At 38.4% G+C, this 15000-nt stretch overlaps 1 protein-coding gene across 8 annotated transcripts in view; it reads right to left on the reverse strand.

Annotated features, from left to right (window-relative positions):
* The window catches only part of LOC138042906 (G-protein coupled receptor 83-like), a 27241-nt gene that overhangs the window by 10279 nt on the left and 1962 nt on the right, over window positions 1-15000 (reverse strand). For 2 of the 8 annotated variants that reach the window (XM_068888964.1, XM_068888966.1), the window contains exons 2-3: window positions 2383-2867; window positions 1-505 (exon numbers count right to left, since the gene is read on the reverse strand). The exon at window positions 1-505 is cut by the window's left edge and continues 328 nt beyond it. In XM_068888964.1, the coding sequence (XP_068745065.1) occupies window positions 1-505; window positions 2383-2656 (779 nt within the window). In that variant the 5' untranslated portion in view covers window positions 2657-2867. Of the gene's footprint in view, window positions 506-2382; window positions 2868-6840; window positions 6973-8306; window positions 10272-10317; window positions 11490-12391; window positions 12903-15000 lie in introns of those variants that run through there. The other 6 variants (XM_068888962.1, XM_068888961.1, XM_068888959.1 and 3 more) reach the window with 6 other exon arrangements.

A 15000-nucleotide genomic window follows, 5' to 3' on the forward strand; every position in this document is an offset into this window, starting at 1 on the left:
ATGCGCAGCACCAGCTTCTGTTGCTTTTCTCGGCGAGTGTTAGTAGCCGAATCGTTTACGACACTAATCGCGTGACACCTTATGTGGGCAAAAGTAAGCCACGTCAAAACGCACGGGATCACGAAGATGCTGAAGCTGTTGATTGCAACGAATGCATGGACGCCCTCTTGACCATATGGAACATCGACAGCTACGCACTCTTTGTCATCGAGCTTGTTCTCGAAGAATTTGTGGCTTTGTAGAGCGCATGTTGTGACCCAAGAGAACACGATATAGGTAAGAAGGTGTTTTCTGTCAAACTGTACCTTGTATTTTATTGGCCTCATTATACAGTACCAGCGTTCCACAGCAAGGCACGTGACCAGCAGGAGGGAGACTTTTGCAACGGTAAACAAGAGGTATCTATTGGCTAGTAGTGTGCAGAACATGTGACCTCCCAGTCCAGAGGATAATGGAAAAAGAGGCTCAATGGAGACGTACCCTGGAGTGAAGACCAATAGAATCCCTGTTGGATGAGTGATTACAAAATTAGTTAAATTCCAAATGTAAAGTATTACTTTTAGATTTTATTTCGGTCACGTGACCTGCAACCAAATGTAAAAAGTGGTTTTAGAAGGCTCGAAAGGGTTTTCATCTGAGCGCGGGCGCGTAAGCCGCACACGCAACTGGCAAGCTGCTCGCGTCAGCTCATGATTCAAATGGGTCACCAGAAATAAACAAATGCCGCTAATTTCGCTCACCTTTCTCCTAATTTCTTTATAAATGTAATATAAATAGACATCCCCTATTCATGAAAACTACGAAAATTCTACACAAACATTCTAATTTTAAGATAAAAACTAGCGATAAAAATCGACGACGTTTCGATCTCGCTGAGATCATTTCCAAGTTAAAAAAAATGAATAAAACTATTCTTATAAGAAGTAAAATCACACGTGAGAATATGAAAAGCGATAAAAATGCAGAAATATGTACCAAGCGTTACAAAAGGTAAGTGGTAAAAACTAAAAAAGGCTAGATAAAAATAGGACAAAAAGCTTTACAAAAGAATATCTGAAATGCTCCGAGCTATAAAAGTTATCTAGACTTTTTTAGTTTTTATCACCCTTTTTTTGTAACGCTTAGCGCATATTTCTTATTCTCACGTGTGATTTTACTTCTTATATGAAAAGTTTCATTCATTTTTTATCTTAAAATGTGTTTCGAAGAAACTACTTATTAAACATTCTAATGGTCACTTAAGGCCTGTAGCTCCACTCGCGCGTGCACTCGAATGAGCGGGTGACGCATGCGTAAATGCTGATCTTGAAACCCTCTAATTTTTCCTGATTTTGCAACTTTACTCATTTATATCTCGGCTTCCGCACGATGAATTTTTCTCATTTTTTTGCATGTTAGCTTAGATTAATTTTAAACGTTTGTCTTTCAATTCAAAAAAATTATGTCGGTGAAAAAAAAAGTTACAGACACATTTCAAAACAACTGATTTTCAATTTTAATTATTTTCGAGGGTATTTCGAACATAATCTGGTAACGCTGAATGGGAAAATGTCACCGTCCCGTTTCCTCAAAAAACACAACATATGTTGATTTTAAGGCTCAAAGAAATGCCTAATATCGTTGCCATGGTAACGAAAAGAGAAATCTACGATGGGTACTTAATACCCTGGCCAACTTTCATTTTGATATGATTATCCTAACTGTATCTAAGGACAGAATATGTTTATTTGTTTGAAAAAAGGAGAAACTATCTGTAGCTTCCCAAAGTGACGAACAGAATACTGATTTAAATCAGAGAAATGGGTTTATTTACTGACTTTACATGGTAAATTGACTACCTTAAAGAGATGTGAAAGCTGAAATTTCGAGCATTAGGGTTAGAGTTAATTAAAGACAACGTCGTCCTCAGGGCGCTTTTCCCTGGCTTTGGGTGGGCCATCCAAAGCCAGCGAAAAGTGCCCTGTGGACGAGGTTGAATTAAAGAATTATGAGTTTTTAGCGGTTTATGTAATGAAAGATGGAGCTTCGCCATTGGTGGGGATATTGTAGACTGCTGGCAGTCCCTTCTGAGTCAGTTGAACCGCCCGCCATAGTCAGTCACGCAACCGAACCGAGGGGAGAATGGTAACAGTGCGAAATGAGACTAGCTCGGAACTCGCTCTATCACCATTCTCCCCTCGGCTGTGCTGTGTGACTGACTAAAACGAGCGGTTCAACTGACTCAAAAGGACCAAAAGGGATTGCTAGCAGTCTAGGGAGTATGGTAACGTGGATAACTACTGAATATTTACCTCCCCTCAAAACACGATCGTTTCTTTTTTTTTGTTTTTTTTTTGTTTTCTCGTCTTGCGTGGCCATTGTAAGTGTAAGCTTTTTCCTCACCTGTGAGTAAATCCGTGATGGCCAGGTTGAACAACAAGGTATTATGAGGCTTTCGCAACATTTCGCGTTTCTTCACCAGTACGAGACAGAACATGAAATTTAACATAAAGGCTGAGCCAGCGATAACACTAAAAGCGACTTCAAGCGCGTTTTCTGACAGGATTCCTCTTTGTTCTGTAAATGTACTTGGTTGGTTGTTTTCTTGTCCACCAAAGATCTCTGATTGGTTGATCCTAGATCCTGTCGGCGTTGATTGGTTAATTACAGTTCCCATGGTAGCAGCTGATTGGCTATTATTTAACGGAAGCCTTAGCACGTTTTATGTTAGTTCAACTTTGCTCTTTCGAGTGAATGGACTGTCAAGGTCAGTGTGGCATTTTATCTTACTCAATATTTCACTTATAGGGGGGCTTGCATTTTATATGTTTTAATACGTTGTCAAACCAGAACTAGGACGTTCCAAATATCGTCGAAGTTCAAAGCACCTAAAACATAAAATGATATAAAATTAATTTTATATAATTTTATATTGAATATACTGAATATTAATTTAGCAAAAATGCTCAGTATGACAACGACTGGCTTCAAACGGAGGGAAATGCAACAATTCAAATGCTGCAATTTTTTCGAGAAAAGTATGTCGGGCTTCCCATTTTTCGACAAATTTTGTCGATAAACGGAACTCGAACGCATGACAAAGCGATTGCGCCGTACTCCGTCTCACCACTTGCACTTGATTACAACTTAATTAGAGGGGAGAGATGGATGTAGAAGAATTTGTCTCCTTTTTGCCACACCAGTTCTCGCTACAAACGTTGGCAACTGCCCCTATTTTATAAACAAATTGCGATTTTGAGACGGCAATACCACATTATATTGACGGCTAGTTCGGAGAAAATATATTCTGAACAAAAAAGAACTTATCGGTCTCTTTAAATGCAACCACAACATCTGTCGTGACACTACTTGAGAATCGTTTTGAACCTTTAAGAAATTTCGAATATAATTAAAGCTAATCGTCTTACACAAATTGCAGTCACTCTTCCAGTCTATTTGCAAAGTGTCCGGATAAATTCACTTGCAAAAAACGCTTACCTGGCTTCACTTTTACAGACATTCCCCTTTCCTACAATCCCTTAAAAGTGAGGTAACATTAGAAACTTTAGCCCCAGCGATAAATTGGTCGCAAGTGCGTCGTTGCGAGTCAGATATACACAGGTCGATTAATACCGTACGTGACGAGGTCATTGTAGTTTGCTGGCTATGACTGACTTGGAATTCAGTTGTTTTTTCGTGCAGATTCGTCTCCTTGATATTGTAGAGAATGATTATGATAGAACTTGTATGAGAACCTCAATGGCATGATTTGTTTACTGAATATTTATTCATACCCAGTGCCCCAGTGTAAATGGCTCACGTATGCTGTAAATGATTGATAAGGACGTCCAACACGGTCCGTTTTCGCCGCCAATCTGCTAAATTGCTAGAAGATTACTCACGGGCACTCTTTCCCTTTTTCTATCAGTATTTTCCTTTTGTTGCTTTCACAAACAGCACAGATCCATGGTGGCATCCATACTGCATATATATCCAAAGATAGGACAGGGGTGGAGTGGGTTATCCTTCCGGCAAAGACTACTGTTTTGGCAACTTGGGAAATAAAATATTTCAGCTTTCTTGGAGCCCTTAAGGACTTGGGGGTTTTTTATGGCACCCGTAGCTGTAGATCACATGAAAAAGTAACTCTTTATGGACTCACACTGAATTGCTGACCCTTAACTCTGGTTTCGGTAATAAGAAGCAACCTTAGTCCTCTTACCCCGCCCTGAAAATGGGCCTGGAACCCAGGCGGGAAAAGAGAGAGTCCTGTATTACTTGCAGGCGCATGCTCGGAATGACGCCATTTTTCCCCAAAACTGAGGGAAAACCTTATTTGGAAAAAGGTTCCTTATTTGGGCATAGTTTATTCCGAGTACTTTTACACTGGATACATGGGGATAATGTTAAAGGAAATTTCGCCTTTAAGGACAGGCAACCCAGGCTCACCGTGTGTGCCACATAGGTAAATATAGAGAACATATGAGGCGAAGTTTAGGTCTGGAAATTTGCAAGAAAATGGAAATAAAAATCAATGAAACTTACCATGTGGTGAGCTGTTGTTATCTTTAATACGTACACGAAGTTTCGGGAAAAATGGCCCCCGTTCACCTTCCTTCATAGTATAGTGACAAGGTAGGAGACGGAAGCCAGCGTAGGGACTCCGATCGACCCAAAACAAGCACGATTAATCGAATCCAGTCGCTAAATGAACACGCCAGGCTCGTGGAACATGAATTTCTCTAAACCATGAATCCACTGAAGCATCTCCAGGTAGCAACGCGAAGCCACCAGACTCCGTAAAACTTGTAAGTTAACCTTCTAAAATGGCGGCCAGAAAGCGATGTTCTCGCAAAGTGTCCAATTCAAAATGGCACTGAACTCGGGACGCCTGGTGACGAGGGGAATATATGTCCCCCTGGAGGGAGGGGAGTCCCAGATTGCTCAGTGAGTTTTGTTTTTAGCAATTTGGGACTTCCCTCCCTCCAGAACTTATTATACTCGTCACCAGGCGTCCAGAGTTCAGTACCATTTTGAATTGGACACTTTGCGAGGACAACGCTTTCTGGCCGACATTTTAGCAGGTTAATTTACAAGTTTTACGGAGTCTGGTGGCTTCGCGTTGCTACCTGGAGATGCTTCAGTGGATTCATGGTTTAGAGAAATTCATGTTCATGGCTTTCTTTTTTTTTTTTGAGTAATTAGCGTAGAGTAATTTACTCAGACTATTAATTTTTCTTCAGAATAATTTTTCAAAGCACTCGCCGCATTTGAATCTTTCTTTTCTTACAAGGACAGACTTAATGCCGTGGTCAAATGGCTAAGGTCTTATGTAGAGCTGCTTGTTGAGACTGCAATGATTTTTATATCGGAAAAACTAAAAGACGATTGCATGAGAAAAACTGAGCATTATTCCTGATAAAGTTAGATAAAAAGTTGAACGAAATTGAATCACAGCCTGGACTATTTGTTTCTTTACATACCAGTTTGTGTTGATAACGCAATTATGAAGCAATAACGTTCCTATTAAATTTATACATATATATGCACAGTCAAACATCGATTATTCGGACGTTAATTGTCACGATTTTTTTTCTGGTCAAAATTTGTTCGTACTTAAAAGCATGTGTCACCTTGCTTTTATTGTTGCGACTTAAAAGCACTTTCCTTCTGAAACTTATTGTTACTGCAGATAATATGAAATTCCGACTCCAAGCTGTTTTGTCGCTTAGTGAAATCCTATGCTATATTTACTAGTTCAAGCCTTTGCATCGATTTTATTATTGCGATCTTCTCTAAGTCGTCACATTTATTCGGCAATAATTTTCCAACATCACTGCGATCGGGTTTTTTTCCCCTCGTTTGGTCACGACGAGAGATAATTTAGATGTTCTCTTTTCTGACACTGCAAATCACACAGTAATTTTCATATACGTTTTTTTGCCAGAGTTTCAAGGTTCCCTTTATTTACATATCCAGCCTCGCATCTAATGCAATATGATTGGTTCATTCCGAGCATGCGCCTGCAAGTAATACAGGACTCTTTCTTTTCCCGCCTGGGTTCCAGGCCCATTTTCAGGGCGGGGTAAGAGGGAGTCCCAGAACAGGACTAGAAGCAACCTAGGCGGTAATCGCCCTGGAGAGCCATTATGCATGCTGTAGGTGATAAGGTAAGTCGTCACAAGGCCTAGTGCCCGCTCGTACTTGCTGGAGCTTAAATTGGTTACTGCTCTTCTTTCCTGGACAGGATAATAATCAATGGTGCCCATTTATATATCTGGGTGGAGAGAGGCACTGTTAAAGAAAATTGCCTTCCCAAGACATGTCAACGCCCTAGTAACCAGGACCACCCGATCCAGAGTCTAGCCCACTAACGCGCTATGCCAGTTCCTTTTTGTGTAGAATCCGAATGTAATGTGGACTTTAATGTGTCCTAAATCAACAAAATGCATCGGGGAAGAAATAAATGGCCAGCCCTTTCAAAAGAAGGTGGACACCTTGCCGGCTGCTTTGTTTATTTGCGAGAAAAGAAACTATCTGCGGTCTATTAATAGATCTTCAGAAAATATTAAAGCCCAAACAGGTGAGTTATAGTACTACTGAATGGAACTACAAAGCTTGCTTATATCCTGATTTAATTAGCGCTTCATTACTACGGGCCACAGACGTGATACGTTGAACGAGTTGAACGAAGGAGATAAACTTACGAGAAGATGGCTAACCAGGCCACTTCCGGTTAAAGTTTCAACAAAGCGTGTCTGCAATATAGTAAGTGTATAATAGAAAACGTCTAACCGCTATTTTCGATTAAAAAAAAAATATGCTTTTTGAAGTTAAGTTAGAAGTATTGTATAAACATACCATTTGCACTGGGGTTTCCCAATGATGCAAGAGCTTGATGATGACTGTAAAAGTCGAATTTTCATTAAATACTGTTGAACTTGAAGTGAAATATTTGTACAATCATTTGAATGCGGCGGAAATTTGTTTGCGTACGTCAGCAACCCAATTCCGTGCAACGACATCAATTTCAACATTAGAACCAATCACAGGCCGCAAAAGTGAGACGGCAATACCACGAAATATTGCCAGCTCTTGAGCTTCACTGCTCAAGGGTATTTAAATGGTCGCAATTTATTAATCTTTAAATTACGTAGTCAACCTCGACATATCGTGAATAAACTTTGGGGAGTACAGAGAAGGGCACTCAAAGTTCAAGCTCACAGAAATTTTTAATTTCCGATTTTAGTTTAATGTTGCCATCAAGATCAGTCGAAATGATCCAAATATGCCAGTTATCTGTCTTGTCAATCTCAAAAGTAGACGATGTTATCAATTTCTCGACGACGGGTTTACCCCGTCCATTTTAGTCTTTGTTTTAACAGGTCTGGCAGCTGCCCATATTAAAATGGATTTATCATTACCTTAGAGTTTTACAATGGGTGCTAAAGACTTGACTTCATTATATTAGCCGTAGGTGTTGATAACCTCGCTATTCACGTCCACTTTGATTAAATACTTGCCGCTCACGCTTCACCAACGATTCCCAAATTGTAAGCATGAATGTAAGAGCCGTTTCGAAAAGAATCAAAGTAAGAAGCTTGGCAAAAGACAAAATAGCCAATGTTAAAACCTTGACCGGCTTATTATTTATGATAATTGAACCGCAGTATATTGATAAACAAAGACATTGAATTCCCCGGTAGAGCAATAATTGGATTTCTCTTGATAATGATTTTGACTAAAAGAATAAGGAAAATCGTAATGCACGCGGCAAAATCCAAAGCTATCGTCATTTTAGTCGGAAATATTGTTCAAAGAAATACACTTTCGCAATAGTCTACCTGACTTTCATAAATACTGTTTAATCAATTTTGATTGGTCACGATGTTCTCTGATCCAACACTAGTACTGTGCAAGACTTATCGTCTACGGTTTTTGTAAAGGTTTTAAAACCTCAACTTCACTAACTGAAGGAAGATAATGGCTATACACATGCATTTTGAACAAGTCTTTCCCGTTCTTTGTAAATTTGCAACGTCGGTAAAAAGGCATTAGATTTTGACAAGAGATTACTTTAAAGTTTCCTAATGAAGTTAGTGGGTAGTTCGTGGTGGGTCAGTTGTTTTTAGAATTTGAATACTGAACTGGAAAAGTTACGAAAAAACTGAAAGTTTAAAACGTTAACTTGGAATTTCATTTGCCGTCGCTGCCGTAGATTGTATGTCCCTAATGACTGCTAAGGGCCCGGTAGGGTACCTACTTACCAGAATGGAGTAGCATCCGCAAACTATGCCAAATCGAGAGATATTAGTTATAGTACTCACCATTAAATATTCCGTGGTCGTTCTAGCAGTATTGACTCAGCTAAATGATGCAAAGAGACGTTTTAATGAATGAAGAGATAAGAAGATCAGAGTTTCAACTCTCGCAAGTATTCCGATGAAATGTTAAAATCAAGAATAATGTTTTTGTTTTCAACTTATTAGACATGCATCAAGCGAAGGCAGAGAAAGTTCTGGCTGTTTCATCCGGTTGCCTTGTTTTCTTATGATTCAATGAATTAACGAAAAATGCGAGATTTTATGAACAAATCGAGCGGATTTGACACACCTATCAAAAAAGGCCACAAATTATGCCACGTATAGTCTAGACTTAATACAATGCCGATCGAAAATTCTTTGATATTGATAGCCCATGCTCTACAAAGGATATTAGGATTAAAATAATCCCAGTATTAGCCCATTCATGAGCGAATTAAAGGTCTTCAGAGAATTTTAGCGTAAGTCGAGAATGCAAATCGCCTTTGCTTGCATTTTGCACTTGGGAAGAACATAATAGCTATATCCCAGTTTGAATTTGGGCGACTGATCGCAGCGACAAAATTAGCGAAAGCAACGTTGTCGCACCGTGTGCACACTTCCGGCAACAAGTTGCTGCGACAAATTATAAATGAACCAATGAGAGAGCGTCATATGGTTCGCCATATTGAGTTAGAAAGCTTGTTCACATTCCCCCTCATAGGAGATCACTGCGTGTAGGCACCGAACAAGGGTCAAGGAAAATGTTGCAAGGAACATTAATTGCTAATATTGCTGCTAATATTGTTGCTAAACTTGTCAAGGAAAACTTGTTCATCGTCTACACGAGCAATGATAATTGTCAAGAAATTGTGAAGGAAAACTCGCTCCTGTAAACGGGGCTTTTAAACTTAAAATAATATCATTTATGTACTGGAAATGACACAGAACAAAGTGATCATAAGGCGTAAATTTATTATATTGACAATCATTGTAAGCAAGGACGGTAGGAGGCGCAGTTTTCAGTTTTTCTTAGATCCTATAACATGAACAATGAACCAAGTTATGTATACCTTAATCTCTAGCCGAAGGGTGGAAGAGGCAAAGATGGCACTGGTGTCGTACCTTGTGGACCTTTTGGGGACTTATTCATCATCTAATATGTGTTTCATGGAAAGTGTCCAAATTTCTATCCGTCGGAAGTCATTCTAATGGTTGTCATTCCCCATATATGATTTATTGCCAGTTGCAAAGAGGAATTCACAAACCTGAAGTCTAAACGGCACGCTCTCAGTTTTTTTGTTCCTCTTTGTCGTTGACAAGTTGTCACAAATTTCCTGCTGTATTTTTCAATCTTCAAATTTAAATTGCTTTGAAACTAATTAAGTTTACCTTTGACTGTCTCTGTTTATTTAAAGGTTTATTATTATTTCGTGAAATATTTACCGAAAATTATTTTTCAAAATCTAAACCATAAATATGTTAAGTACGGATAAAGTGTTTGGAAGGTTGACTAAATCATATAGTACACCAAATTTCCCGAGTAAGGTTATTTTTAGGAACAGGTTTTCCCCGCGAAAAGTGCCATACCTCTCTTTACGCTGCGAGCTGAATTCCCCAAGGAAGGCGTTTTATAAATAAATCTACTCGGGAAAAGGTTGACTCGAGCTCCTTGGCCAAGTATATGAGAGATATAAGTTCCTCTTGATGAGCTCCCGTTCGACATAATTCAGAACAAATTAAACGCTACTTTTGGTTGAGAGGGAAAAACGGGAGTTCCGGGAAAAACCTCTCGAAACAGCATTGAAAAACCAATAAAAATTTAACCCACACAGTTGGAATCAATCCTGGGACACGCTGACGGACAGCAATTGCTGGCACCAGTGCGCCAACTATGCTCTGAAAACTGAAGCTCGCACAGCTTTCCTTACACTTTTGAAAATAAATTCCTGTTAAATTCCCATTCATTAAGCATTTGGCAAAACCTCCTTGAAAAGCATATTTTACAATTCTATTGGTAATGTAAGGAATAAGGTACCTCTCCAGCAGGTGCATTCATTCGCAAAATCACATATTTTTGCAATAGAAGGGCATGTATCCACTCGTCTCTACCTCCAGATCTCCAGCAGCAATACCTTTGTGTTTTTTGTCAGAAACAATTATTTTGTCATTGTTGAACAGATGGATGCATTTGCTCTATAAAATAAGTTTTTTTTTCTTGCAATATCGACCACTACGTACAGATCTCTAGCAGGGATACTTGTGAGGTTTATCGCCTCCAATAGGAACAATTGGCGTTAGTGCTGTAGCAAATCGCGGCTTATTTCAGGTAAGCCCTAAATTCCGAAAACTGATTAACACTTCAACTTTGTTGAAAAAGTGCTAAAGGTTTTAAGACGTATATGCCATATCTAAATTTATGAAAGAGAAATTAACACTTTATTTCCTTAAAACAGCCTTAGGTCATATGTTTAAATGAAATATCTCAATTTCAGAATTTTAGATGGATCAAGACTAGGCGGTGAGTTTCGTAAGCAAAACTGAAGCGATCTCCTCTGCTGGGATGCGTATCAGCTGCTAATAAAGCGGGCATTTGAAAGCACCTTTAATTAAGTCGATTTATGTATGTTCTGCCATGAAAAATAGCTTCGAACCGAAAAGAGCAAGCATCGAGTTCGACTGTACAACACAAAAGAAGATTACAATCGTGATTAAAAGAGATGTTGCCTGAAAATCAATAAAAAATGGTAAAGTTGGGTCCGCTGCGATAAATGGATAGCGAACGAGATAAAATTAAATTTTATCTGTTATGAGAAATTTTCATTTTAAACACGTTCTAAAACCACGGCCGGGATATTCTAAAACGTTAATTTTTGGCAAAATATTGATAGTTCTGATTAAAATGTGCCAAGAAAACTGGGAATTTTGACACAAAGTAGCTTATTTAAGGTTTAAAATTGCTAAGCTCGGATTGCCAAGCTTGGATTTGAAAAAAAAAAAGGCTCAATGTACGGCTTTTTGCCAACCTTCCACTCAGTTAAGTGTGGCAAAAATACCAAGAAAGTATGCCGGAATTGCCGGTCCTGTGGAGGTGCACTGAAAGATGGAAAATTTTGCTTAAAATTATTTTTTTTGCTAAATGGACTTGGCAAGAAATTCAGAGGTTTCTGTCATTTATTGCCAGAAACATAAATTTATGTCAAGAATGAGAAGAACGGTTCAAAATATTTCCAAATTGAAGAAGGTGGATTGATTTTCAAGTTGTCTAAGAAAGGCAAATGAGTGTTGCAAGAGTTTCTGAACGTTCAAATCTGTTTGACGACATCATCATAACCTCTAAGTTTAAAATCAGACCAATGCAATGCAAACTGACGACGGGAATTTCCAACGTCAAAGCTATATATAGGGTTAATACAATAAAACCCAAAATTTGATGTTGGAGATTTCCTTGGTCGTGCCTCTCCCAAATTTGACTTTGGAAATTTCCGTGGTCATTAGACAAAAAAATCAATCCACCTTCTTCAATTTGGAAATATTTTGAACCGTTCTTCTCATTCTTGACATAAATTTATGTTTCTGGCAATAAATGAAAGAAACCTCTGAATTTCTTGCCAAGTCCATTTGGCAAAAATAAAAAATAATTTTAAGCAAATTAATCCAAAATGACCATGGGAATTTCCAACGTCAAACACAAACGACCATGGAAATCTTTCAGATCAAATTTGCACTTAATCAAAAATGACGATGGAAATTTCCAGCGTCAAAATTTCGCACATGTGCATACCCGAAATCGCCTTGGAAATTTACAGTCTTTTTTTTCGCAAATGTTGAATGCCTAATTGCGTACTTCATAAGATCAGCTATTCCAAATTCTAACTCTATTTCTTGAAAAGATCTTTTATTTTATATTTAATCGGCTCAAACTTCCAACCAAATAGTCGCCTCTTGAGGATGATCTTGTCTTGTTTACAGTTCAGTTTTTCAAGTTATCAAAGCTTTTAATGTAGGCTTGTGTGGTTATTAACAACTGAAATTCAGTCTTCGTTCAATGTTGGGCTAAATTATGAAGATGAAGATGAAGGGAATATATGCGCCTTTATCTCTGAACTCACCTCCGAGTCAGGTATATCATCCACCTGATCCGCAACGAGTTTTTTTCAATAGCAGTCTGCGCCCGACGATCTTTGAACAATCGGTGGAATAATGGCCTCTGCTAAATCGGCATCGACTGACCTTGTCTCGCGCTGTGTTTTCTTTATCACACCATCATATCGTCTAAACGCCATGTGCTATTGTAGCTACTTCTCAGGGGGTTCGAATAACTTGCTCCCTTTTCATCCCTTTTTGTCATCGGCCAACATTGCTTATGACTTTGATTGAAACATTTTGAATCATAAAATGTATGGATATCTTTCTTTAAGCCAGCCTCTTCAAATCAATCTTTCCGTTTGTTCCCTTGAAGCGCAATAGCTGTAAGTCAATCATGGCAACTTACTTGCCATGCCATCTTCAGTCTCTGATTCCAATCTCCAAGGGGAACACATTCAACCAATATCATTACGTTCACTCGGCTAAGAATTAACGCCATGAATTGGTTCCAGGGTTAATTTATAAGGGTAGACTCTCTCGACTCTAACAACCACGACAAGCACAACTCTAACGGCTCGCACATGTTTTTCTATTGCCTTCTAGAGTTTTAATAGCTCTGACAAAAAGTTCTTGAGGGATTTTCCTCTTTTGCAAGATAAAAGTGACCTGCGTTTTTAAGTGCGGGGAATTTTAAATTTGTTATCCACGAAAGCAGCCTTAATGTGAAAGAAGCCTTTTACAGCTTAACAACTGAGCAAAAAACTAATGCAACTTGCCTTTTGCCTTTTCTGAGGGTTTATAGCAGGGCTGGTGGCGCCAGTTGTAAATTTTTCTGTCACTTAAATCAATAATTTCCGGCTCTTTTCTGGTTTCTACTTGACATTTGAATTAACTGACGGAAATTCATTCAGATAAGAGTTTAACAAAAATCTCACGAAGAGCTCGTTAGCATAGTTTGAGGAAAAAGAACTCCCACCAACAAGTTCATCTGCAAATCCATCCAGCCTAAATAGCTAGCACTTTGATTCTTTTGGCGACTCAAGACTTTCAGCAAATATAATAATGATTAACGGGTGTTTGGAGTCTTGTGATACCAGTGGTATTTTGTGGAACAGGTTGAAGATCATAACAAAATTGTTATTCACAACTCTGACCGTCCTCTCAAGCGGGATGGCAAGGAGCGTGGATATGTTCTGAACATTTCCCCTTCAAAAAGTGACAAGAAAGGCGAACGGTTGAAGAGAGAATGTTTCATTAAAAAAAAAACTGATTGTCAGCCAAAAGTAGTCTAATGAAGTTTCTTTTATTTCATGTTCTTTTACAGATTGAGTGATTTGATACTGGTCGATGCTCAGTATTGACATATTTCTCTGTTGGTTTGCAACGACTGCAGGGACTAACCGTAGCTTTCTATTTGTCATAATACTGTACATAAAAATTGCATTTCAATTAAAACAAGAGTGAGTAATTATTTAACGTCTTTCCGGGGAAAAAAATTTTAGTCACCTTGGTGAAAACGTTCCACGAGCAGCCCATAAACGAGGTTCATATGGTTTCTTTTACATGTCGGTCTATATAGTGAATTGTCTTGAAGCTCAGAATCTGAGTGTGTGAAATATCTCGTTTTTAGTCCGTGGGAGTTAAGTTCGTCCTTACAAAATAAAGTCGAAGATCTTCACTTCAGCCTAGTATTGTTTTACTTTTGCCAAACTAATCCGCCGTCATTTTGCTTTATCTTCTGTAAAAAATGACGCTGGAAATTTCCGCTGTCATTTTGCCTCATCTTCTGTGAAAAATGACGTTGGAAAATTTTGCCGTCATTCTGCTTGATCTGCTGTAAAAATTACATTGAAAATTTCCGCTGTCACTTTGCCTCATCTTCTGAAAAAAATGACGTTGGAAAATTCCGCCGTCATTTTGCTTTATCTTCTGTTAAAAATGACGTTGGAAAATTTCCGTCGCCATTTTCTTTGATCTTCTATCAGAAAAGACGTTGGAAAATTCTACTGCCATTTTGCGTGACTGTTTAGTCAAAGATTTGATAAAATTTGATAAATATTGCAAAGTTGATAAATGATCCGGAAAAATATTCCTTTTTTCTTTCGAAATATTGCAAACTGGATAAATCATTCGGTAGAGAAGTGGAGACTCATCAACAATATTTATGGTGTGGTGCCAAAACCGTGAGCACAGATTTGGAAAAAATGACCGCAAAACACATCATTTTTACCAGAATTGGACGGTTTTAGAATACGACGACGTGTTTTAGAACGCGTTTTTATTCCAGAAGATAGCCGATTACTCAAAACTAAAAAACCGTTTGCGTGCTCCCTTGCTGAAAAAAAAATTAACATATATATTCAATTACATGTCAAATGCGCTTGCATGTAATTCTTTTAAGAAGCAACCAAAGATGTGGTTTAATGCAGTGTGAAACAGATTAAATTTAGTGACAAATTTGATAAAACTCATTCATGGGTGGAGAAATCGGTTTCTATCGAATTTCCAATCCCATGTTGCCCAAAAAATTGTTGATAGTTGATAAATGAGCTGGGTAGAAAATGACCTTTCCCTGAAAAGCAAGATTTTTATCTCGTTTTATGGCATATTTGTTTTAGTTTTAGAAAACCTT

This window comes from Montipora capricornis, chromosome 3 (genome assembly GCF_036669925.1).
Source record: "Montipora capricornis isolate CH-2021 chromosome 3, ASM3666992v2, whole genome shotgun sequence".
Lineage (NCBI taxonomy): Eukaryota > Metazoa > Cnidaria > Anthozoa > Scleractinia > Acroporidae > Montipora > Montipora capricornis.